Consider the following 26,015-nt stretch of genomic DNA (forward strand, 5'->3'; position numbering starts at 1 on the left):
CCAAGGGCCTGAGGAAGGAGGGTACTGGCGAGAGGGAAGAAGAGCTGGATCCACCCCACAGCCCACTGGGCCCCAGGCAGCTGCTCCCCTCTCTCCACCTGCCTCCACCTTCCCAGCTCTGCCTGGCTCTCCCCACAAACCTCATGGTGAGGTGGGGGAAGGGAATGCAGGCGCAGTGCTGAGGCCCCCATTCTGCCACATTGTCTGAGCTAAGCCAGACCTAATCCTTCCCTTGAGTGCAGTCAGCGGTAGGCCTCAGCCCCTGGGAAGGTGCTGGGTTCCTGTTTCAGTTCTTTTCTCTGCTGGACCCCCAGGATTCTGGGCTTGGCCCTGAAACAAGGGTCTTGGGTATTATTACCAGGCTGAGGTGCAAAGGTCACTCCTACTAGTCTCATCACCAGCCTCTGGGTGTCGGGGCTGACACAAGGGTCTCAGGACATTCCCCCAGGGAAAGAGAACTCAGCACCCAACCCAGACCTCTGGCCTGGCCATCCAGCCTGAAGCCTGAACAGGCTCCAAGACAGCAGTTTAGGGAATGAGGCCAGGATGCTGCCTGAGTAGGGGAAGGGGTTCTAGGCAAGAAGGTACAGAAGGTGGATGGGGTTGGACAGCAAAGAAGGAAAAGACCTGAGGATGGGAAGGCCAAGGTCCAGCCTAGTCACCAGCGCACCTTAGGGATCCAGGTGCTGAGTCAGGGCATGCCAGTTGGACAGGGATGGTTCCAAAATCCCTGGGTGCCAACTCTTTCCTAGGGGCTCCACCATACTGCCATCTAAGAGAGAACAGCAATGCTGCCTGCAGAGAGTTCCCTCAACTCCAAGGCAGAAAGCCAGGCCTAGGGTGCCTGCACTTGAGCTGACCACTCTGAATCTTTTTCTTGGGTGTAGGGGTAGCCGAAGCCTAAGGGAGACATCTTCCAGGCTGGGTGGGGGCCTGAGCCAGGCAAAGCTGGGGAAGCTGGCGGGGACAGCCCAGCCAACATCTACAGAGCAGCTCAGGATGCCAGAGGCTGCCCAAGGAGAAAAGGCAATAGGCCCAGGCGGTGGTAGGAGCTACTGTGGCTGCCCAGCAGCACACCCCATTTCACGCTCCCTGGGCGGTGGCAGGGCCCCACGGCTATCAGCTTTCAGGGGTGGGAGGGTCTGGGAATGAGGAGGGGTCTGCCCCACCCATGGCTCCCTACTCCCTCAGGGCTTGGTGGACTCAGGAGGTGGGTGCCACACACCTCTGGAAACAGCCCAGAAACCCTTGCTGAGGCCCTCTGGGGAGGGGGTAGTCAATCCCCCAGAGCCTAGACACCATCCCTACCTAGCATGCTCAGCGCCTGACTGGACTCAGCACCTAGGCCCTTCCCAGCCCTGGTAGAGAGGGCCTCCCTGCTTCCATCACTAACTCCACAGGGACACTGTCTCCCTGAATGTGAGCCCCACTTAGTCCACAAGGCAGATGGGGGGATTAGACCAGGCCCAGCACAAACAATACAGCAGAAAGGGCCCTCCAGCTCCATGCAGTGCCCCCACAAGTTCCCTCCTCCAGGACGCCGATGGGGAGAGCCAGGCAGGACGTGGACCCTGAAGACATGGCCTGCTCCTCTGCCTCCCGTCTGGTGATCTCCTCTCCAGAGCAGCTTCCTCCCTTGTGCCCACATGTACCAGTGGCTTAGCCCTCTTCCAGTGCAGAGCACCCAGACCCCAGAGCAGGGAAAGGAGGAGGCAGAGGCCTCTGAGCAGGCAGCAGCCCAGGAGTCTGTGCCCCACCCTCCCAGTATCCCTGGAAGGAAGAACCAGATGGGATCTCTGGAGGGTGATTAGAGCTGGGCTGGTCCCTGTGCTGGTTCCCAGACTCCCACTGGCCAGTACTTTTGCCTCCTGCCAGGAAGTTGGTGAGGGGGAGGCAGCAGTATGGGTGAGTCAGTGATGACAGGAGCCCAAGGGACAAAGGTCATGGGTGGAGAATTGAGAGACATTGTTTACAGCAGTCCACCTCCTCCAGGAGGCCTTCCAATGCTAATCATCCCTGTGGTCCTAACCAATCTCTGACCCACCCTTTCCCTCTTCTGGTAGGAATTATAGCCTCTCATTGACAACTGTGCATCTGTCTGCCTTGTGACAGTGAGCTCCTGGGGTGCAAGAGACTGTGGTTTGATTGGGGCCCTACAATGCCTGTGACTAGCAGTGATAATCATTTAGCTATACTTCCTACTTTCAAAAACTTTTTGACATCTATTTTAATTAACGTGTGGGAAAGTGCTTAGAACAGTACTTGGCACATGGTACGTGCAATATGAGTGTTAGGTTTATTGTTCATATTTTCTGCTCAGACTCACATTATTGTGAGAGACAGGGCAGATTTTGCCAACGAAGAACTGGGGATACAAACACATTGTGTTGGGGGGACCAGACCCTTACTCTGCCTTCCTACTCAGTATGGAATCTTCCTGACTGGTGGGGCGGGCCGGGCAGGACTTGGGACCCCAGGAGAGTCAAAACGGCAAACACTTACTCGGACTAAGAGTGGGCAGCATCTTTGGGCACAGACTGTGAGAAAGGAGGTTTCAGAACCCATGGGCTTCTCCAGCCAGGTCTCCTGGGGCCGGTGGGGGTTGGGTGGGAGCCGGGAAGGGACCTGGATTAGCCCAAACTCTCTTCAGACCTCCAGACCTGCCCCCACAACGCGGGGCGGGCCAAAGGACCGAGTGAAGGCTCCAGCTGGACTCTGGGGAGTTACAAACTGGCCACGGGGATTAGCGAAGCTGAAAAGAACATTTGCCTAGGAAGGGAAAACGGGAAGTGAGAGGCTGAAGATAACTCTTCTGAAGTCTCTCGGGACCCACAGCAGACCAATGGGGGCCGGGGGAGGTGGTGAAGTCGGGGCATCCCGACAGGTCCCCCGCCCCAGCATGCCCCTCCTCCCGGGGCCCACAGCTGTGGCACCGCCCCGCCCCTCACCCTACACTGCCTACCATTGGCTAGCGCCAGGGCCCCGCCCCGCACAGGCGGCCTGTGATTGGCTGAAGTCTTTCCTGTTTGCGTGCTTTTGGGGGTGGGGGAGGCGTCCCTCCCTGGACCCCGGCGACTTCCTCTCTCGGTTTGTCTGGGTCATCTTGTCTGCCCGCCGCTGGCCTGGCCCCGTCTGTCTCTCTCAGCAGCTGTCTTTCTCGCGCCCACTGGCCGGTCTCTCCTCTTCCCCGCAGTTGCCTCCTTCTCTGCCTGCCTGGGTGGCCGCCATGGGCCGGAAGCGGCTCATCACTGATTCCTACCCGGTTGTGAAGAGGAGGGAGGGGCCCGCTGGGCACAGCAAGGGGGAGCTGGCACCCGAGCTAGGTCTCTGAGGCGTGAGGGAGGCAGGAGGAGTGGACACGGAGGGGCCTAGAGGACGTGGGCGGAGGGGCCAATGGAAAGGGAAAGGTGGCCTGTCCTCCCCTCCCTACACCAGGTCTAGCTGCTGGGTGGCAGAAGCAAAGCGGTGGTGAGGAAGGCTGGGAGGTGAGGGGCAGGAGACTGAGGCCAGCCTCGCCCTGAAGAGCAGCTGTCATTGCAGGGGAGGAGCCCCAGCCCCGCGACGAGGAGGAAGCGGAGCTGGAGCTGCTGAGGCAGTTTGACCTGGCCTGGCAGTACGGGCCCTGCACCGGTGAGAACCCACCCAGCCCCACGGAGGCGCCTCTCCCAGGCAGTCCCGTCACCCACACGTCTCTGAAGTCACCCAAGCGCTTGCGTGACTCTGACCCTCAGGCACTGTCTCCCCCCAACACACACGTTCTCCAGCTCAGACTCTACCCCACCCCCCACAAGTCTCCAGAGTCGTCTTCCCACCCTGGTAGGGATCACACGGCTGCAGCGCTGGTGTCGGGCCAAGCAGATGGGCTTGGAGCCTCCCCCAGAGGTGTGGCAGGTGCTGAAGACCCACCCCGGAGACCCCCGCTTCCAGTGCAGGTCAGAGACAGGCCGGGAGGGCTTTCAGGGGAGCCAGGGCCTTCTCCAGGCACCATCACCCTGCTGTCCTGACCTGAGGGAGAAATGGATGGGAGGGTTGGAAGGCCTTGATGAACAGGCAAGAAGGTTATATGAGGTGCCTGGCTCAGGAGGACACGCTACTATAATAATAATTTTTTTTTTTTTTTTTTTTTTTTGAGACAGAGTCTTGCTCTGTTGCCCAGGCTGGAGTGCAGTGGCGCGATCTCGGCTCACTGCAAACTCCGCCTCCCGGGTTCACGCCATTCTCCTGTCTCAGCCTCCCGAGTAGCTGGGACTACAGGCGCCCGCCACCACACCCGGCTAATTTTGTTTTTGTATTTTTAGTAGAGACAGGGTTTCACCGTGTTAGCCAGGACGGTCTTGATCTCCTGACCTCGTGATCCACCAGCCTCAGCCTCCCAAAGTGCTGAGATTACAGGCGTGAGCCACCACACCCGGCCAATAATTCTTACCTCTGCAAGCTAGTGGGGGGCAAAGGTACACCCAGGACCCAAGGAACTATCTATTTAGAACTGAGGGGTTTCCCAAGGACTATGGGCATGGCCAAGAATAAGCTGGTGAAATCAGATCCAGGGACTTAACAACTGATTCTTTCTCTCTCTCTCTCTCTCTGGGGTATCCCTCCCTCTCACCCCATCTTCCACAGTCTCTGGCATCTCTATCCCCTATGAGGCACCACGTAGGACCTCCTGCCTTTAGCTCTCTTGCTCACCACCCAAGAACCTCAGGACAGAAGCGAGAACCCATTGCTCCTGCTCAGCTCAGCCCTGCTGCGGAGGAACCCTTGGCAGGCAGAACCTGGAGGTGTCAGAGGCTCAACTCCTCCATCTAACCAGCAGGCTCCCAGAGCCCTCTGGAAGAGCCTGCGCAGCTGAAGCAGAGTGCGTCTAGATGGAGAGTGGTCACTGGGGAAAAGGACCTGGCCATCACCTTCCAGTACCTACTGCCTGTCTCCCTGACCCATGGTGTGGCAAGTTAGGCACAGTCAGACATGGACAGTTGATCCATGAGGAAAAGATGCTCTCCCACCTAAGGCCAGGAATCTGAGAGCAGGACTGGCTGAGCTCCCAGGGCAAGGGGTTCACTAATGCTTATCAATAAAGAATATTGAGCCTGGAATCCTGACCTTCAGTCCTTTACTGTGGCCCTGCTTTGACTGGCAGTCCATAGCAAGTTAGGAGATGAGAGAGGCACCACCATAGCTCTTTTCCTTCAAGAAGGTCCTAGGCCTGAGAGGGAGGAGACAGTCATCTTGAGACCGATCAAGTCCTCAGAAGAGCTGAGTGACCTCTGGTGCCCCCTGGTGGCCCATAGGGAAATTACTCATGACTCACCTTCCTGGAGCAGCCAGGGAAAACCTACCTGACCAGCCAGCCACCTGCCTTGCTAAGCGGTGCCCACCTCACAAACATGTGTGCTTTGCCAGAGAGGAGCCCTGGGGTCCATAGCTCATGAAGTCCAAACACATCTATACATTCCCAGCAAGCACCTCTGGCTTCCCACATCGGGGGCCACCTTGATCCAAAGCAGAAGCAGGGCTGGCGAGGGTCTCAACTTGCAGGACCTGCTCAGACGTGGCCATCATCTGAGGAGCTTTGGTAAGAAACTGATGGCCGGGCGCGGCGCGGTGGCTCACGCCTGTAATCCCAGCACTTTGGGAGGCCGAGGCGGGCGGGTCACGAGGTCAAGAGACTGAGACCATCCTGGCTAACATGGTGAAACGCCGTCTCTACTAAAAATACAAAACATTAGCCGGGTGTAGTCCCAGCTACTCTGGAGGCTGAGGCAGGAGAATGGCGTGAACCCGGGAGGCGGTGCTGGCAGTGAGCTGAGACCGCCGCACCACTGCACTCCAGCCTGGGTGACAGAGAGAGACCCCGTCTCAAAAAAAAAAAAAAAAAAAAAAAGGCTGGGCGCAGTGGCTCATGCCTGTAATCCCAGCACTTTGGGAGGCTGAGGCAGGTGGATCAGGAGGTCAGGAGATCGAGACCATCCTGGCTAACATAGTGAAACCCCGTCTCTACTAAAAATACAAAAAAACTTAGCCGGGCGTGGTGGCGGGCACCTGTAGTCCCAGCAACTCGGGAGGCTGAGGCAGGAGAATGGCGTGAACCTGGGAGGTGGAGCTTGCAGTGAGCCTAGATCACACCACTGCACTCCAGCCTGGGCGACTGAGCAAGACTCCATCTCGGAAAAAAAAAAAAAAAAGAAAAAAGAAACTGATGGTGCTGGGGGATGGAGGAGAACTGGCTGGAGCCAGAAACAATGCTCAGGGGACCCGGGGTCAGGGTATGACATGGAGAATAGAGTCAGTAACCGCTTCTATAGCGTTACCTTCATCTACTGTAGCAGCCGTCTATCCTGGGGGCAGATGGAGGCAGCACTAGTAAGTTCTTGAAAACAGGCCTAGAGAGCAGCTAAGTGGGCTGTGTAGCCCTGTCTTACTGAGCACTGATCATGTCTCAGGTACTTTAAATGTATTACCTCGAATCCTCCTAAAAAACCTTCCAGGTAGGTTTTACCGAGAGGGGAACTGAAACTAAGAAAGGTTAAGTAAAGTTGCCCAAAAGCACACAGCAGGCAAGAGGCAGTGCAGTGACCAGGGGCCACTTGCATTAAGCTCTTCCAGACTATGCCATACCTCCTGCCCAGCTGCTGAGCACTCACTATGTGCCAGGCAACAAAGGTCCCTTTGGGGTATTACTAATGCTCAGGAGATGGGCAAAAACAAACACGTAAGTTAATTATGACAGGTAGCAGTCAGTAGTAAGCAAAATCAGAGTTGGGATCAGAAAGGGTCCAAGGATGCCAGGGGCGCTGTTAGAGAGACTGGTCAGGGAAGGCCCTCTGCTAAGGTGGCATTTGAGCAGAGACCTGAAGGAAGGAAGGGAGCAAGGTCTGCACCTGAGTGTTCCAGGCAGAAGGAGCAGCAAGGAGAAGCTCCCTGAGGAAGAAGTGTTTCCAGCCTGCTCCAGGAAAGGCACTGAGGAGGCCAGTGAGGCTGGGGGCCAGGGAGCGAGGAAGGGTAGTGGGAATTGAGGGCAGACAGGCAGTGGGCTGGTCCCTAGGGCCATGATAAGAAATCTGGATTTGGTTCTGAGTGAGAGGGGAGGATACTGGAGGGCTTGAAGCCAATAAATGACAGAGTCAAGCTTATGTTTCGAAAACATTACTCTGTTGGTGGAAAACAAGATTGTGGAGCTGGGGAAAACAGAGGTAGCAAAACCACTCAGGAGGCTACTGAAGTTGGCCTCATGAGAGTTGAGGGTGATCTGGACCAGCGTGGGGAGGTGGACTGCTCAGAAGTGGCCAGGTACGCTCTGTATTTTGAATGAAGAGCTGACTGGCAGGACTTGCCTATTGGTCGACTGTGGGATTTAAGAGAGAGGAGACAAGGATAACTCTAAAGGTTTTGGTTTGGGCGACTGGAAGGACAGAGTTCTCATTACTAAGATGGGAAAACTTATGGGAAGGGTGGGGCGGGAATCTGGAGCTCCATCTTAGACATGCTGAAGTATCTGTGCCACTTCCAAAGGGACATGGGGTATAGGCAGTGGATATGTAAGTCTCGGATTCTGAGGCATTCTAGGTTTAAAATATAAACTTGGGAATCTTTTAGATGGCCTTGAAAGCTGCAACAGTGGATGAGATCCCCAGAGTGAGTGTAGAGAGAGAAGTGATCCGAGAGATCCAGTAGTGAGGGAACCTGAGGTTACCGGAGATGAGGAGGCAGTTGTGTGAGTGAGATATCTGTGAGGGTGAGGAGGGCCAGGAACCAGGATACAGGAAGAGGGTGGCCTTCAGTAGACACATGCACTGTGACAGGAAGGGAGGCAGACAACATGAGAGGAGCCTCAGGTAGGGGGATATATTTGGGGATGGGAATATTCAAGAATCAGATGTTTACTAAGAGCCTGGCGTGCTGGGAGGGCTCTGATGTTTACTAAGTGCCTATCCATGCCATCTGCTATGTGAAATGCTGCACACATGTTATCTAGTTGAATCCTGAGAACAATCTCATTAGGGAAGTACTATCCATGTTTTACAGATAAGGAAACCAAGGCTGAGAGGAAAAGTGCCTTGCTCAATCAGTAAACACCAGGGCCTGAATTCACCCCACACCTGCACTCCAGATGTTGGAGGATAAGAATGTTGTTGAGGAGATAAGGACTACATATGTGGCAAGTTAGAAAACCATGTAATATGAATGCTTTCCTGAGGCAACCTAAGAGTGGCATAGACACTGAATTGTTTGAGTTCTCAGAAAGGAAAGAGCACCACAGGTGACAGGGACCAGCTGCAGGGGCCTCGAGCACAGGGACTGCCACCTCCCTCCCGCTGCATTGTATTCCCCCTGCTGCACCTCATCTGCACCTAGCCCCTTCTAATCAGGGGTCCCTGTTTCTCACCTTCCACCTTCCACTGCAGGGCGAATGCAGACTCCCCACTGTAGGGGACAGCACCATGTGGAACGTTCTTAGTCATTTCCTTCACCAATTTTGCATTCTACTCCATATGTCTGGAGTAGTTGTACTTCTTTTTTGACACAGAGTCTCACTCTGTCACTCAGGCTGAAATGCAGTGGGATGATCTTGGCTCACTGCAACCTCTGCCTCCAGGGTTCAAGCAATTCTTGTGCCTCAGTCTCCCAAGTAGCTGGGATTAGAGGTACCCACCACCATTCCCGGCTAATTTTTGTATTTTTGGTAGAGACAGGGTTTTATCATATTGGCCAGGCTGGTCTTGAACTCCTGACCTTAAGTGATTCACGCCTCAGCCTCCCAAAATGCTGGGATTACAGGCATGAGACACTGTGCCCGGCCTGGAGTAGTTGTATTAACATAAAAGTAGGTGAAATTATTTATAATTAAATAAAATGAAGTCTCCAGGAAGATGTGCCACATGTGGCCTATGGCTGCTTTCAGGTACCCCTGATACATCTACTATATCACCTCACTCAGTTTGAACAGCACTTCAGAAATACTAAAAAGCATATATATATATATATATATTTTTTTTTTTTTTGGAGAAAGGGTCTTGCTCTGTTGCCCAAGCTGGAGCACAGTGGTGCAATCATGGCAATCATGGCTCACTGCAGCCTCAAACTCCCAGGCTCAAGCCATCCTCCTGCCTTGGTCTCCCAAGTAACTGGGACTATAGGCACGTGTCATACACAGCTAATTAAAAAAAAAAAATTTTTTTTTTTTAGAGAGATAGTCCTGCTATGTTGCCCAGGCTGGTCTCAAACTCCTGAGGCCAAATAATCCTCCTGCCTTGGCCTCCTAAAGTACTGGGATTACAGGAGTGAACTGCCACACCCAGCCAGAGAATAGTGTTCTAGACTAAGGGAATGAGTTGAACAAAGGCAAGCAGGAGGGAATCATGTGTGTGCCACAGGCTAGGAACACAGAGCTGTGAAGTATATACCACAGATGTTTCCACATAAAATAAAAAAAACTTAGCATTTGGCTGGGAGCGGTGGTTCATGCCTGTAATCCCAGCACTTTGGTAGGCCGAGGAGGGTGGATCACCTGAGGTTGGGAGTTCAAGACCAGCCTGACCAACGTGGAGAAACCCTGTCTCTACTAAAAATACAAAATTAGCTGGGCGTGGTGGTGCACGCCTGTAATTCCAGCTACTCAGGAGGCTGAGGCAGGAGAATCGCTTGAACCTGGGAGGCAGAGGTTGCGGTAATGCAGTAAACCAAGATCGTGCCACTGCACTCCAGCCTGGGCAACGAGAGTGAAGCTCCGTCTCAAAAAAATTAAAAATAAATAAAATAAAGGGACAAAGAACTATAAGAGATGTTGCAAAAGAAGTTGGCAAAACTTGCATTTGGTAAGGGAAGAATGGGGAGGAGGTGTCAAATATGACTCAGGTTTTGAGCTTGGGTGGGTGAGAGAATGCTGATGCCATGTGAAGAAAAATGGAAACTGGGAGGGGGAAGACAGGCTCAATTTTATACACGCTTGGTTTGAGATGACGACAGGACACCAAATGGAAACATCTGGTAGGAAATGGAAACAGAGCTCAAGTCCAGCAGAGAGGTCAGGGGAGGGGCGGTATCCAGGGGACAAGGAAGTCACCTGCATAGAACTGACCCATGCGCACAGATGAAAGATTCAAGAGAGACAGTCAAAGAGAAGACCAAGCATGGCACTTGGGAAAAATTCTCTCTAGAAAATGGTGGAAGAAGATCCAGCAAACCAGAGGGGAAGAGTGCTCAGAGTGGCAGGAGAACCAAGGCAGAGCAGCGTCCCAGAGGTCTCCGGTGTGATGCTGCAAAGACATCAAGGAAGATACTGTCAGGAAGCATGGAGGGGACTTGCCCTCATTCCATTCCTCCATTTCCCACTTCCCTCTATCCCCGTTTTGTAGTTCTCCCTAGTGTCTTTGGCTGTCATGGTAACTACCAGTACCACACCCCTCTGTGAAGGCCACACTGATTCATTCTTTATTGACTCAGGTGTGGCAACATTTATCCACCCTCAGACAAACTCACTAGTAGCTTGAAGGTTTAAGGAGCTAATTTACCAAGAAACTAAAGTCAACATAGGAAAGAAGCAAGTTTCTGAATTGGTCTAGAAACAGAAGAAAACTACAACAGTGCCAGCTTGAGGCCAATTTGGGTTACTGCCACCTCTGGGACTCAAAATGAGAGACTCTCAAAATTGAGAATCTCTGAGATTCTCAAAATGATTCCTAGTTTTCCACGCAGTTTACCCACCTGAGTCTATCCACCTGAGTCCTAAGCTAGAAAACCATAACTTTGTGCTAGTCATGGCAGATGCAAATGATTAGAACTCCAGGCCCTAAGCCCCAAGAGCTCACTGTAGTAGGGAGACAGAAAACAGATGTGCAGGTATACTTCAAACAATGCTGCAAGACAGGCTTGGGCCTGGCCTATGACAACCTTCAGCTGAGTATGTAAGGATGAGTAGGGGTGCCCTCCAGGTGAACAAGTGATGGTAGACCATGTGTTGGGGTCTGAGTCCTTCTTGAGCCCAACTTTGGTCCTGTCTCTTGAAGGAAAAGCATCTCCTGGGAGCTCCCTCTGGGATGTGAGCCTCCATCCTGACCTCGTGGATGCCCCTTTACCTCACCTAGAGGCGCCAATGGTTCCTATGTCTGCAGGCCCTGCCCTTGACTGCGGGATGTTTCTCCCTCTGTGCAGCCTTCCCTGAAGAAAGGTAAGGATTTCCCCTCTGCTTCCCACGGTAACCTGTTTCTGTTTTATTACAGCATGTCACATTGCCACAACAATACGCTTCATTGTTTCCAGTGCTAGAGAATATTTTATCTCTGCTGGTGTATACCTAACACAAGGTTGGCTACATAGTAAGCGCTCAAAGCTGGCTGAGGTTGGTCACAGTGGCTCACCCCTGTAATCCTAGCACTTTGGGAGGCTGAGGCAGGAGGATCACTTGAGCCCAGGAGTTTGAGACCAGCCTGGGCAACAAAGGGGTATGCTGTCTCTACAAAAAACAAAAAAAAAAATTAAAAATTAGCTCGGTGTGGCACACGCCTGTGGCCCCAGCTAGTGGGTCTGAGGCAGGAGGATCACTTGAGCCCATGAAGTTGAACTGCAGTGAGCCATATTCCCACCACAGCACTCCAGCCTGAGCAACACAGCAAGACCCTGTTAAAAAAAAAAAAAAAGAAAAAAAAAAAAAAAGAGCTGACCAAATTGTCCCACTTCACTCACACCTACTTTTTTTTTTTTTAAACGAACTCTTGCTCTGTCCCCCAGGCTGGAGTGCAGTGGCATAACCTTGGCTCACAGCAACCTCTGCCTCCCAGGTTCAAGCGATTCTCTTGCCTCAGCCTCCCGAGTAGCTGGGATTACAGGCAGGCACCACCATGCCCAGCTAATTTTATATTTTTAGTAGAGACGGGGTATCACCATGTTGGCCAAACTGGTCTTGAACTCCTGACCTCAGGAGATCTGCCCACCTCGGCCTCCCAAAGTGCTGGGATTACAGGCGTGAGCCACTGTGCCCGGCCTACTCACACCTACTTTTTGATCCTGTCTAGCTCGTGAGAATCATTTGTGTGAGAGTTGTAAATGCAACTCTTTGGGCTCTAAGTCACTTCTCCATAGGGGTTGTGTGGCCTTGATGGCAGGAGCCATCTTTTCCTAAGGCCTTCTCAGTGAGGAAGGCATCAAAGCTGTCAACTGCAGAAGCAGGCCCTTTTCATTTCCTGTTTTGAAGCCTGTGCCTCCAGTGGGCTGGCCATGGAGTGCTTAGCTGAGGTCCTCTGAGGTGCAGAGTAGAGACGGTCATCACTGCAGTGAGCCATCCAGCCCATCTCTCCACATGCTCTCGGGAGAATGGCTGGCCAGGATCTGACTATTCCAGTCCTGCAATGCTGGAGTATTCACTTGTACAACTCCAAGGACACTAATTTGGCATTATTTATCAAAATTATAAATGCACCTATCCTTTTCAGTCTATATCTAGAAATTTATCCTACAGATACGTTGGTATATGTAAAATAACATATGTAAGGTTATTTATTATAAAACTCTTTGTAATAGCAAAGAATATAAATAGCCTAAAAGTCTGTCATCCATAAGAGACTGGGCCAGGTGCAGTGGTTCACACCTGTAATCCCAAATATTTGGGGGGCCAAGGCGGGAGGTTGCTTGAGGCCAGGGGTTCAAGTCCAGCCCAGGTAACATAGCGAAATCTTGTCTCTACAAAAACTTAAAAATTAGCCCACTGTGGCGGCTTGCACCTGTGGTTCCAGCTACTCGGGAGGCTGAGGTTGGGGAGGACCCCTTGAGCCTGGTAGGTTGAGGCTGTAATGAGGTGTGACTGCACCACTACACTCCAGCCTAGGTGACAGAGCAAGACTCTGTCTCCCAAAAAAAAAAATAAGGGCCAAATGCAGTGGCTCATGCCTTTAATCCCAGCATGTTGGGAGGCCAAGGCAGGAGGATTGCTTAAGCTCAAGAGAATTTGAGACCAGTCTGGGGCAACAGAGTGAAACACCATCTCTATGTGAAAAAAAAAAAAAAAATTAATTATCGCTATGTTGCCCAGGATGGTCTTGAACTCCTGGACTCAAGCAATCTTCCTGCCTCAGCCTCTCAAGTGCTGGGATTACTGGCATGAGCCACCATGCCTGGCCAAGTTCATTCACTTTTGTTGCTGAATAATATTCCATTGTGTATTGGTCAGGCGCAGTGGCTCACACCTGTAATCCCAGCACTATGGGAAGCCAAGGCAGGCAGATCACGAGGTCAGGAGTTCGAGACCAGCCTGACCACCATAGGGAAACCCCATCTCTACTAAAAATACAAAAAAATTAACCAGGTGTGGTGACGTGTGCTTGTAATTCCAGCTACTCAGGAGGCTGAGGCAGGAAAATTGCTTGAACCTGGGAGGTGGAGGTTGCAGTGAGCCGAGATCGTGCCACCGCACTCTAGCCTGGGTGACAGAGTGAGACTCCGTCTCAAAAAAAAAAAAAAAAAATCCATTGTGTGAATATACTAAAATGTATTTATCCCATTTATCAGCTGATGAACATTTGGGTTGTTTCCAGTTTTAGACTCTGATGGATGGAGCTGTTATAAACATTCATGTGCAAGTCCTTGTGTGGGCAGGTTTTCATTTTTCTTGGCTATATGCCAAAGAATCATATTGCTACGTTATATATCATATATATATATTTGACTTTAGAGTAAACTGCCAGTCTGTTTTCTGAAGTGGTTCTACCATTTTATTTTTTTAAGATGGAGTATTGCTCTGTCACCCAGGCTGGAGTGCAATGGCACAATCACAGTTTACTGCAGCCTCAAACTTTTGGGCTTAAGCAATCCTCCCACCTCAGCCTCCAGAGTAGCTGGTACTAAAGGTGTGAGCTGCTGTGTCTGGCCATGCTCTATTGTTTTCTTTGCTGTGCAGAAGCTTTTTGATGTAATCCCATTGGTCTACTTTTGCTTTGGTTGCCTGTGCTTTTGAGGTCCTATCTCAAAAATCCTTGCCTAGGTCAATGTCATAAAGCATTTCTCCTGTGTTTTCTTCTAGTAGTTTTATAGTTTGAGGTCTTATATTTAAGTCTTTAATCCATTTTGAGTTAATTTTTGTCATTCTTCTGAATGTGGATATCCAGTTTTCCCAGCACCATTTATTGAAGAGACCATCTTTTCCCCAATGTATATTCTTGGCACCTTTGCTGAAAATCAGTTGTATGGATTTATTTCTGGGTTATCTATACTGTTCCACTGGTCTATGTGTATGTTTTTATGACTGTACCATGCTGTTTTGGTTACTATAGCTTTGTAGTATATTTTGAACTCAGTATGATGCCTCCAGCTTCGTTATTTTTGCTTAGGATTGCTTTGGCTATTTGGGGTCTTTAGTGGTTCCAGACAAAATTTTTGGAATTTTTTTTTTTTTTTTTTGAGACAGAGTCTCGCTTTGTCACCCTAGCTGGAGTGCAGTGGGGCAATCTTGGATCACTGCAACGTCTGCCTCCCAGGTTCAAGGGATTCTCCTGCCTCAGCCTCCCGAGTAGCTGGGATTACAGGCGTGTGCCACCACACCTGGCTAATTTTTGTATTTTTAGTAGAGATGGGGTTTCACCACGTTGGCCAGGCTGGTCTCAAAATTCTTGACCTCAAGCAATCCACCTGCCTGCCTCGGCCTCCCAACGTGCTGGGATTATAGGCGAGAGCCACTGCACCCGGCCAGAATTTTTTTCTTAATAGTACCTTTAGAAGAACGAAAGTTTTAAAATGTGTGTGTGCGTGCGTGTGTGTCTGTATGTGTGATGGAGTTTCACTCTTGTTGCCTAGGCTGGAGTACAATGGCGTGATCTTGGCTCACTGGAACCTCCGCCTCCTGGGTTTAGGCGATTCTCCTACCTCAGCCTCCCAAGTAGCTGGGATTACAGGCATGTGCCACCACGCCCAGCTAATTTTTGTATTTTTAGTAGAGACAGGATTTCACCATGTTGGCCAGGCTGGTCTCAAACCCCTGACCTCGTGTAATCCACCTGTGTCAGCCTCCCAAAGTGCTAGGATTACAGGCATCAGTCACCACACCCGGCCCAAAGTTTTAAATTTTGATGAAATCCAGTTTATCTTTTTTTTTTTGTTACTGTTTTTTATGTCCTAAGAAATGTTTACCTACCCCAAAGTAACAAATATTTTCTATTTTTTTCTAGATACTTCATTGTTTTAGCTTTTACATTTAGGTTTAGGATCTATTTTTAATTTCACTGTTTCATTCCTGATAATTGGGGATTTATATTTTCTCTATTTTCTTAGTCTTACTAGGGACTTACCAATTTCATTTCATTTTATTTTATTTTATTTTTGGAGACAGAGTCTTGCTCTGTCGCCCAGGCTGGAGTGCAGTAGCGCAATCATGGCTCACTGCAACCTCTGCCTCCTGGGTTCAAGCAATTCTCTGCCTCAGCCTTCTGAGTAGCCGGGATTACAGGTGCCCACCACCATGCCCAGCTAATTTTTGTATTTTTAGTACAGACAGGGTTTCACCATGTTGGCCAGGCTGGTCTTGAAATCCTGGCCTTGTGATCCACCATCCTCGGCCTCCCAAAGTGCTGGGATTACAAGTGTGAGCCACTGCACCTAGCCTCAATTTTATTAACTTATTTCAAGAAACCAACTTTTGGCTTTGCTAATTTTCTCCACTTTTTTGTGTATTTTCTATTTCATTTAGCGGTACAGCTCAAGGTTCAAAAAGATTTTTTTCTTTTTTAATGTGGATATACAGTTCCAGCCCCATTTGCTCAAAGACCTTTTACCCACTTAATTACCTTGGCACTGTCATCAAAATAATTTGGCCATGGCTGGGTGCGGTGGCTCATGCCTGTAATCCCAGCACTTTGGGAGGCTGAGGAGGGTGGATCACGAGATCAGGAGATCGAGACCATCCTGGCTAACACCGTGAAACCCCGTCTCTACTAAAAATACAAAAAAATTAGCCGGACGTGGTGGCGGATGCCTGTAGCCCCAGCTACTCGGGAGGCTGAGGCAGGAGAATGGCGTGAACCCAGGAGGCGGAGCTTGCAGTGAGCTGAGATCGTGCCACTGCACTCCAGCCTGGACGACAGTGCAAGACTCCGTCTGAATAAAAAAAAATAATAATAATAATTTGGCCATATAAGTGTGGGACTACTGCTAAACTCTCTATTCTTTCGCATTGATATGTTTATCTCAACATCACACTGTCTTGATTTGTGTAGCTTCACAATAAAGCTTGAAATCATATAGAGTTAGTTAGTTTTAAAAAACTGGTGTTTTTTTTTTCTTTTGTTTGTAGAGACAGGGTCTCACTATGTCACCCAGGCTGGTCTGTGGTCTGGAATTCCTGGATTCAAGCGATCCTCCTGCCTCAGCCTCCCAAAGTGCTGGGACTATAGTCATATGCCATGGTACCCAGCCTAGTTTTAAGTGTAGAGGTCTTGCTTATCTTTGGCTAAATTTATTCCTAACAAGGTTTTTATTCTATTATAAGTGGATTTTTAAAAAATTTTCATTTTCCCATTGTTTGTTGCTAGAACATAGAAATATAAATGGTTTTTGTATATTCACTTTGTATCCTGTTACCTTGGTAAATCCATTTTATTCTAGTGGTTTTTAAAAGATTCTGGCCAGGCACAGTGGTTCATGCCTGTACTCTCAGCACTTTGGGAGGCCAAGGCAAGTGAATTGCTTGAGCTCAGGAGTTCAAGGCCAACCTAAGAAACATAGCAAAACCCCATCTCTACAAAGAAGTACGAAAAATTAGCCAGGCATGGTGGCACCCACCTGTAGTCCCAGCTACTTCTGAGGCTGGAGTGGGAGAATCACCTGAGCCCCAGAGGTGGAGTGAGCCATGATTGCCACTGCACTCCAGTTTGCGCAAGAGAGTAAGACCCTGTCTTAAAAATAAATAATAAATAAAACATTTTAAAAAGGGGTAATTTCATTCAAGTTGTCAATTTCCATAAAGTTGTTCACAATACTCCTTTTTATCATCTTAATACATAACAATCTAAACTGATATCTACTCTTTCATTACTAATAATTGGTAATTTTTTTTTTGAGACAAGATCTTGCTCTGTTGCCCTGGAGTACAGTGGCATGATCTCGGCTCACTGCAGCCTCCACCTCCCAGGTTCAAGTGATTCTCGTGCCTCAGCCTCCTGAGTAGCTGGGATTACAGGTGTGCACCACCATGCCTGGCTAATTTTTTGTACTTTTAGTAGAGAAGGGGTTTCACCATGTTGGTCAGGCTAGTCTTGAATTCCTGGCCTCAAGTAATCCACCAGCCTTGGCCTCCCAACGTGTTGGGAATACAGGTGTGAGCCACCATGCTCAGCCTGTATTTTTTTTTTATCAGTTTTGATATGGTTTTATCAATTTTATTATTTTTTCAAAGAATCAGCTTTTGGCTTTGCTATTTTTCTCTGTTTTGTGTGTGTGTGTGTGTATGTGTGTATGTGTCTTTGTGTCTGTGTGTATGTATTTTCTTTTCTTTACTTTTTTTTTTTTTTGACAGGGTGTTATTCTGTCATCCAAGCTGGACTGCAGTGGTGCAATCATGGCTCACTGCAGCCTCCATCTCCCAGGCTCAAGGGTTCCTCCCGCCTCAGCCTCCCAAGTAGCTGTGACTACAGGCATGACCCACCACACTGAGCTAATTTTTTAAATTTACTTTTTGTAGAGATGGGGTCTCACTATGCCAGGCTAGTCTTGAACTCCTGGGCTCAGGTGATCCTCTTGCCTTAGCCTCCCAGAGTGCTGGAATTACAGGCATAAGCCACTGCTCCCAACCTCTGTGTGTTTTCTATTTCATTAACTTCTGTTTGTCATTATTTCCTTCCTTTGGACTTAACTTGTTCTTTTTCTAGCTTATTTTATTTTCTTCTTCTTAGGCTGGGTGCCATGGCTTACCCTGTAATCCCAGCACTTTGAGAGGCCGAGGCGGGCAGATCACCTGAGGTCAGGAGTTCGAGACCAGCCTGACCAACATGGAGAAACCTCGTCTCTACTAAAAATACAAAATTAGCCGGGTGTGGTGGCGCATGCCTGTAATCCCAGCTATTTGGGAGGCTGAGGCAGGAGAATCACTTGAACCCGGGAGGCGGAGTTTGCGGTGAGCCAAGATCGTACCATCGCACACCAGCCTGAGCAACAAGAGTGAAACTCCGTCTCAAAAAATAAAATTAAATAAAATTAAATATTTTCTTCTTTTTTTGACAGGGTCTATGTCACCAAGGCTGGTCTCGAACTCCTATGCTCAATCTTTCCACCTCAGCCCCATGAGTAGCTGGGACTACAGGTGCACAGCACTGTGCTGTTTCTTTTCTTTCTTTTTTTTTTTTTTGCGCTATAATCCACATAATATAAAATTTACCATTTTTCAAATTAATTTATTTTTTGAGACAGGGTCTTGCTCTGTCACCTGAGCTGGAGAGCAGTGGCAGGACCGCGGCTCACTGCAGCCTTGACTTCCCAGGCTCAAGCAATTCTCCAGCCTCAGCCTCCCAAGCAGCTGGGACTACAGGCACGCACCACCATGCCAGGCTAATTTTTGTATTTTTTGTGGAGATGGGATTTTGCTATGTTGCCTAAGCTGGTCTCGAACTCCTGAACTCAAGCCATCTACCCGCCTCGGCTTCCCAAAATGCTGGGACTATAGGCATAAGCCACCATGCCCAGCCTCCAAAATTCACAATTTTAAAGTGTAAAATTCAGTGATTTTTAGTATATTCACTATGTTGTGCAACCATTACCACTATCTAATTCTGTAACATCTTCATCACCCCAGAAAGAAACGCTGTGCTTAATGGCAGTCAGTTCCAATTCCTCCCTTGCAACCACTAATCTGCTTTCTGTCTATATGGATCTGTCTATTCTAAAATTTTCATTTTTATAATTAATTTTTTACAATTTTTTTGAGGCAGGGTCTCACTTTGTTGCCCAAGCTGGAGTGTAGCAGTGCTTACTGCAGTCTTGGCCTCCTGGCTCAAGGGTTCTCATGCCTCAAGATTACAGGTGTATGTCACCACACCTGGCTAATTTTTTATTTTTTGTAGAGAGGATCTCATTATGTTGCCCATGCTGATCTCCTGGGCTCAAGCAATCCTCCCACTTTAATCTCCCAAAGTGCTGGGATTACAGGCATGAGCCACCATACCCAGCCCTGAAAATTTCATATAAATGGAATCATTTTGTGTCTGCTTTTCTTCACTTAGCATAAGGTTTTCAAGGTTTATCCATCTTGTAGCATATAACCACTTCACTCCTTTTCATGGCTGAATAATATTCCACTATAGGGATATACCACATTTTGTTTATTCATTCATCTGTGAATGGACAGTTGGATTGCTTCCACATTTTGGCTAACACTGTTATGAACATTTGTGTACATATTTTTGTATGAACATGTTTTTGACTCTCCTGCATATATACTAGGGAGTAGAACTGCTGAGTCATATGGTAATTCTATTTAACTTTTTGAGAAACTGCCAAACTTCTTATAGCTTCTTAAGGTAGAAACATAGAATTATTAATTTAAACCTTTCCACCGGGCATGGTGGCTCATGCCTGTAATCCCAGCACTTTGGGAAGCCAAGGTGGGTGGATCACTTGAAGCCAGGAGTTTGGGGCATGAGAATCGCTTGAACCTGGGAGGCAGAGGTTGCAGTGAACCGAGATCACACCACTGCACTCCAGTGTCCCACTCTGTCCCTCTGACCACCCCCTCAAAAATCTAAACCTTTCTCTTTTCTCATGTAGGTACTTTAAATTATCCATTCCTTTAAGTACTTCTTTAGCTGCACCACACATATTTTGATATTCTATGCCTCATATGCTTCAGTTTGAAATATTTTCTCATTTGTGCTTTCTTCTTTGATTCATTAGTTACACAGAAATACTTTTTTTTTCTTTTTTTTTTGAGACAGAGTTTCACTCTTGTCACCCAGGCTGGAGTGCAATGGCATTGTTCTCAGCTCACTGCAACCTCCGCCTCTTGGGTTCCAGCGATTCTCCTGCCTCAGCCTCTTGAGTAGCTGGGACTACAGGTATGTGTCACCATGCCTAGCTAATTTTGTTTATTTTTTGTAGTGACAGGATCTCGCTATATTGCCCAGGCTGGTCTCAAACTCCTGGCCTCAAGCAATCCTCCCTCCTCGGCCTCCCAAAGTGCTGGGATTACAGGTGTGAGCCACCATACCTGGCCTAAAAATATATTCTTTGGAAATATATTCTTTAATTTCTAAACATTTGGGGACTTTCTAGATATGTTACTATTAATATTATTTGTCTCTAATTTAATTTCATTGTGATCAGATGATCAGAGAGTATTCTGTAAGGTTGTTTGGGGTTTTTTCCCTTATTTTTTTTTTTAATAGAGACAGGGTCTCACTCTTTAACCAGGCTGGAGTGCAGTGGCACAATAATCATACTCACTGCAGCAACCAACTCCTTAGGCTCAATCTTCCCACTTCAGTCTCCCAAGTAGCTGGGACTATAGGCAAGTGCTACCATGCTCAGCTAAGTTTTTTACTTTTTATGGAGATGGGGTCTATCTATTTAATACGTTGCCCAGGTTGGTCTTGAATTTCTGGCCTTAAGCAATAGATTTTAATCTTTAGAAATATATTGAGACTTATCTTATGGCCCAGATATAATCTAGCTTGGCTAATGTTCTATGTGTGCTTGAAAAAAATGTAATCCCAGCACGTTGGGATGGTGAAGTGGGCAGATCACCTGCAGTTATTTTGTGGAGTTTCTTGAATGTCAGCTATATCAAATTGGTTGATGGTATTGTTCAGGTTTTCTATATGCAGCTGCTTTTTTGTCTAGTTGTTCTATTAATTGCCAAAAGAAGGTTTTCTTTTTTTTTTGAGACGAAGTTTCACTCTTATTCCCTAGGCTGGAGTATGATGGCATGATCTCGGCTCACTGCAACCTCTGCCTCTGGGGTTCAAGAGATTCTCCTGCCTTGGCCCCCCCGAGTAGCTGGGATTACAGTCGCCTGCCACCATGCCTGGCTAATTTTTCTATTTTTCGTAGAGACGGGGTTTCACCATGTTGGCCAGGCTAGTCTAGAACTCCTGACCTTAGGTGATCCACCCACTCTGGCCTCCCAAAGTGCTGGGATTACAGGCATGAACCACCGCGCCCTGGCCAAAAGGTTTTCAAATCTCTGACAACTGTGTATTTGTTGGTTACTTATTTATTTATTTATTTATTTATTTAGAGATGGAGTCTCACTCTGTCGCCCAGGCTGGAGTGCAGTGGTGCAATCTTGGCTCACTGCAACCTCCACCTCCCAGGTTCAAGCGATTCTCCTGCCTCAGCCTCCCAAGTAGCTGGGATTACAGGCCTGTGCCACCAGGCCTGGCTAATTTTTGTATTTTTAGTACAGACGGGGTTTCACCATGTTGTTCAGGCTGGTCTCAAACTCCTGACCTTGTGATCCGCCCGCCTTGGCCTCCCAAAGTGCTGGGATTACAGGTGTGAGCCACCACACCTGGCCTACTTATTTATTTATTGAGACAAGGTCTGGCTCTATTGCCCACGCTAGAGTGCAGTGGTGAGATCCTGGCTTACTGCACCCTCCACCTCCCAGGCTCAAGCAATCCCTCAGCCTCCTGAGTAGCTAGGACTACAGGCGCCCGCCACCATGCTCAGCTAATTTTTTTTTTTTTTTTTTTTTTTTTGAGATGGAGTCTCGCTCTGTTGCCCAGGCTGGAGTGCAATGATGCGATCTTGGCTCACTGCAACCTCTGCCTCCCACGTTCAAGCAACTCTCCTGCCTCAGCCTCCCAAGTCGCTGGGATTACAGGTGCCCACCACCACGCCTGGCTAATTTCTTTGTATATTTAGTAGAGATGGGGTTTCACCATGTTGACCAGGCTGGTTTTGAACTCCTGACCTCAAGTGAGCTGCCCGCCTCAGCCTCCCAAAGTGCTGAGATTACAGGCGTGAGCCACCGCACCCGGCCTTTTTTTGTACTTTTACTAGACACCAGGTTTCACCATGTTGGCAAGGGTGGTCTCGAACTCCTGGCCTCAAGTGATCCACTCGCCTCAACCTCCCAAATTGCTGGGATTACAGCCACTGTGCCCAACTGATTTTTCACATTTTTTTGTAGAGATGGGTTTTTTTTCTGTAATTAATTAATTTTTTTTTTTTTTTTTTTTTTTTGAGACAGAATCTTGCTCTGTGGCCCAGGCTGGAGTGCAGTGGCACGATCTTGGGTCACTGAAACCTGTGCCTTCCAGATTCAAGTGATTCTCTTGCCTCAGCCTCCCAAGTAGCTGGAATTACAGGTGTGCACCACCATGTCTGGCTAATTTTTGTATTTTTAGTAGAGACGGGGTTTCACCATGTTGGCCAGGCTGGTCTCAAACTCCTGACCTCAGGTGATCTGCCCACCTCGCCTCCCAAAGTGCTGGGATTACAGGCACGAGCCACCATGCTCAACCGGAGCTGGAGTTTTGAGGGAAGATCCTTTGAGCCTGGGAGCCCAGGAGGCTGAAGTGCAGTGAGCTGAGATCGCACCACTACACTCTGGCCTGGGTGAGAATGAAACCTTGTCTCAAAAAAAGAGAAGGGGAGGGGCGGGGAGGGCAGGGGAATCATAAAAGTATTTTTACTATTAAGTGGAAATGGATCATCATAAAGGCCTTTATCCTCGTCGCCTTCACGTTGAGTAGGCTAAGGAAGAGGAATGGTTGGTCTTGCTATCTCAGGGGCAGCAGAGGCAAAAGAGGTGGAATGGGAGGCAGGAGAGGCAGGCACACTCTGGTGTAACTTTACGGAAATACATTGTAACTTCTGTCTGACATTTTTGCTTTTTCATTTCTCTAAAAATGTTTCTATATAGCAGCAGTCCCAACCTTTTTGGCACCAGGGACTGGTTTTATGGAAGACTTTTTTCCCATAGATGGGTTTAAGGGGGTGGTTTCGGGATGATTCAAGCACTTTATATTTATTGTGTGCTTTATTTCTATTATTATTACATTGTAATATATAATGAAATAATTAGACAGCTCACCATAATGTGGAATCAGTAGGAGCCCTGAGCTTGTTTTCTTGCAACTAGATGGTCCTTTCTGGGGTGATAGAAGACAGTGACAGATCACCAGGCATTAGATTCTCATAAGGAGCTGGTAACCCAGATCCTCACACGCACAGTTCATGATGGGGTTCGCTCTCCTGTGATCTGACAAGAGGTGGTGCTTACGTGGGAATGCAAGTGATGGGGAGCGGATGTAGATGCAGATGAAGCTTGTGTTCGCTTGCTCACCCGTCGCTCACCTCCTGCTGTACGGCCTGGTTCCGGTGGCCTGGGGGTTGGGGACCCCTGCTATATGGTATTAATCCTTCTTCCACTGTTTGATTGAGTTTCAGTGTCTGCATCACAGAAGGGTCCATGTCATAAAAAATGTCAAAAGTGGTCCTGAATAATCAGAACCCTTCTTCTAGACTAATGTTAATTATTTTCTGCCACTGCTGCTTCCACATCTTCTTCTTCATCTGGCACAGGTTCAGAAGCACTCATCTCTATCAAGTCATCTTCTGTTAATTCATCTCGGGTGGTGTCTATTAAGCTCTTCAATTTCTCTGAGATCCACATCAAACCCTTCACCCCATCTTTTTTGCCATATCCACAATCTTTTTCATGATTTCCTTGCTTGGCTTTATCATCAATCCTGTGAAATCATGCATAACATCCGGACACAGTATTCTCCAGGAGGAATTTATTGTTTCAGGCTTGATGGTTTTCATGGCTTTTTGCATAACAATGATGGCATCTTCAGTGGTATAATCCTTCCAGACTTTCATGATGTTCTATCAGGGTTTGCTTCCATAGAGTTGACAGTCCTTTCCATAGAGTACCGTGTATATGTGTAATGAGCCTTTAAGGTCCTTACGATCCCCTCATCGAGAGACTGAATTAGAGATGATGTGTTTGGAGACAAGTAGACCACTTTGACACCTTCGGTACTGAACTGATGGGGTTCAATGCCAAGGGCATTGTCCAATAACAAGAGAATTGTAAAAGGCAATCCCAGGCCAGGTGTGGTGGCTCTTGCCTGTAATCCCAGCACTTTGGGAGGATGAGGCAGGTGGATCACTTGAGGTCAGGGGTCTGAGACCAGCCTGGCCAACATGGTGAAACCCTGTCTCTACTAAAAATACAAAAATTAGCTGGGCATGGTGGTGCGTGCCTGTAATCCCACTTACTTAGGAGGCCAAGGCAGGAGAATCGCTTTAACCCAGGAGGCGGAGGCCGCAGTGAGCCGAGATCATGCTACTGCATTCCAGCCTGGGTGACAGAGCAGGACTCCATCTCAAAAAACAACAAAAAAGGCAATCCCCTTACTGACAAGGTATGTCCTGACTTCAGGGACAAAGTATCAATGAAATCAATTCAGAAAAAGGGTTTTCGTTGTCCAAGCTTTCCTGTTGTACAACCAAAAAATTGGCAGCTGGTGTTTTTCTTTTCCCTTTGGCTTGGGGGTTAGCACATTTATAGATAAGGGCAGCCTTCATCATAAAACTGACTGCATTTGCACAAAACAGTAGAGTTAGTCTATCTTTTCTTTCCTAAATCCTACTGCTCACTTCTCTTCCTTACTAATAAAGGTCTTTTGTGGTTTTCTCTTTTCTTCTGCATTAAAAACCTGTTCAGGCAGGTACCTTTTCTCCTTTTTTTTTTTTTTTTGAGACAAGTTCTCACTCCCATTGCCCAGGCTGGAGTACAGTGTGGCACAATCACAGCTCACTGTAGCCTCAACCTCCTGGACTCAGGTGATCCTCCCACCTCAGCCTCCTGAGTAGCTGGGACTACAGGCATTTGCCAACACAGCTGGTCAATTTTTTTTTTTTTTTAGTAGAGATGGAGTTTCACCATGTTGCTCAGGCTGGTCTTGAACTCCTGAACTCAAGCAATCCACCCACCTCGGCCTCCCAAAGTGCTGGGATTATAGGTGTAGGCCACCGCACCGGGCCTCAGTTATTTTCTTATTGGCATCTCAGAACTCATCTTTTGTCTCTTGGTAGGTAAAAGGTGCTTTTCCTGTTATCTTGACCTTTTTTTTTTTCTTTTGAGGCAGAATCTCACTCCCATCACTCAGGCTGGAGTGCAGTGGCACTAACACAGCTCACTGCAGCCTCGACCTCTCGGACTCAGGTGATTCTCCTACCTCAGCCTCCCAAGTAGCTGGGACAATAGGTGCATGCCACCACGCCTGGCTAATTTTTAGTATTTTTAGTAGAAATAGGGTTTTGCCATGTTTCCCAGGCTAGTCTCAAACTTCTGGGCTCAAGCAGTCCTCCCACCTTGGCCTCCCAAAGTGCTAGGATTATAGGCATAAGTCACCGCACCCAGCCTCTCTTGACATTTTTAAAGCCAAACCTCTTTCTAAAACTACCAAACCATCCTTTGATGGCATTAAATTCTCTAGCGTTAGATCCTCACCTTCCTTTTGCTTTGTCATATAATTACTTCACTTTTTCTCAAATCATATTAGAGTCTACATGTACTCCTTTCTTATAGCAACCCTGCACATAAAAGGTGAATTTTCAATATGAGATAAAAAGTTATTTTGCAAAAAGTGCGAGATTTTCACACCCCCTGGTATAGCTTCACCAATTTCCTTTTTTTTTTTTTTTTTTTTTTTTACAGTAGTTCTTACACTGGATTCATTTATCTTGAAATAGTGGGCAACCATAGGTACAGACCTCAATCTATGGAACATATCAAGCAATTCAGATTTTTCTTGAAATGTCATAACTTTTCTCTGCTTCCTGGAGTGCTCCCGGCATTAATAGTGGCACTTCATACGGGTCCTATGCCGAAATTCAAGGTTGATGGCATTGCACGAGACAATGAAAACTCCATGAGAACTGCAAGAGATCACCTTTTTACTGCAATAGGCAAGTTACTAGACAGACAAACTGCTCATGCAGAGATGATTAGTGTCACAGCATTTTAAGTGGATACTCGAAACAACTGAACTCAATGCAATAGCAACAGGAGGTGGTTATGAAATTATTAC

General features: G+C 48.1%; 2 protein-coding genes and 1 long non-coding RNA gene across 4 annotated transcripts in view; 2 read left to right on the top strand and 1 right to left on the bottom strand.

Moving 5' to 3' along the window:
- The window catches only part of RAD9A (RAD9 checkpoint clamp component A), an 81,505-nt gene that overhangs the window by 42,071 nt on the left and 13,419 nt on the right, over positions 1 to 26,015 (bottom strand). The gene's annotated exons all lie outside the window — the stretch shown is intronic.
- On the top strand, positions 3,038 to 5,093 carry POLD4 (DNA polymerase delta 4, accessory subunit). 2 transcript variants are annotated; one of them, XM_054437395.2, is made up of 4 exons: positions 3,038 to 3,323; positions 3,541 to 3,630; positions 3,821 to 3,932; positions 4,621 to 5,093. In XM_054437395.2, the coding sequence occupies exons 1-4, from the start codon at positions 3,227 to 3,229 to the stop codon at positions 4,643 to 4,645; spliced, it is 324 nt and encodes a 107-aa protein (XP_054293370.1). In that variant the 5' UTR covers positions 3,038 to 3,226; the 3' UTR covers positions 4,646 to 5,093. The 2 variants fall into 2 exon arrangements, with proteins under 2 accessions (XP_054293370.1, XP_054293371.1); XM_054437396.1 differs by lacking the exon at positions 3,821 to 3,932 and having other exon boundaries at positions 3,080 to 3,323.
- Positions 10,918 to 18,186, top strand: LOC134740305 (uncharacterized). The gene is made up of 2 exons (XR_010127676.1): positions 10,918 to 11,164; positions 17,868 to 18,186. It is a non-coding gene; the product is annotated as an uncharacterized LOC134740305 (long non-coding RNA).

This window comes from Pongo pygmaeus, chromosome 9 (genome assembly GCF_028885625.2).
Source record: "Pongo pygmaeus isolate AG05252 chromosome 9, NHGRI_mPonPyg2-v2.0_pri, whole genome shotgun sequence".
NCBI lineage: Eukaryota > Metazoa > Chordata > Mammalia > Primates > Hominidae > Pongo > Pongo pygmaeus.

Bases quoted from the DNA above. Each gene is read 5' to 3' on its own strand.
- POLD4 (XM_054437395.2), top strand. From the start codon at position 3,227: ATGGGCCGGAAGCGGCTCATCACTGATTCCTACCCGGTTGTGAAGAGG. The intron at 3,324-3,540 runs GTCTCTGAGGCG...CTGTCATTGCAG, and splicing joins GGAGCTGGCACCCGAGCTAG to GGGAGGAGCCCCAGCCCCGC. The intron at 3,631-3,820 runs GTGAGAACCCAC...CCACCCTGGTAG, and splicing joins GCAGTACGGGCCCTGCACCG to GGATCACACGGCTGCAGCGC.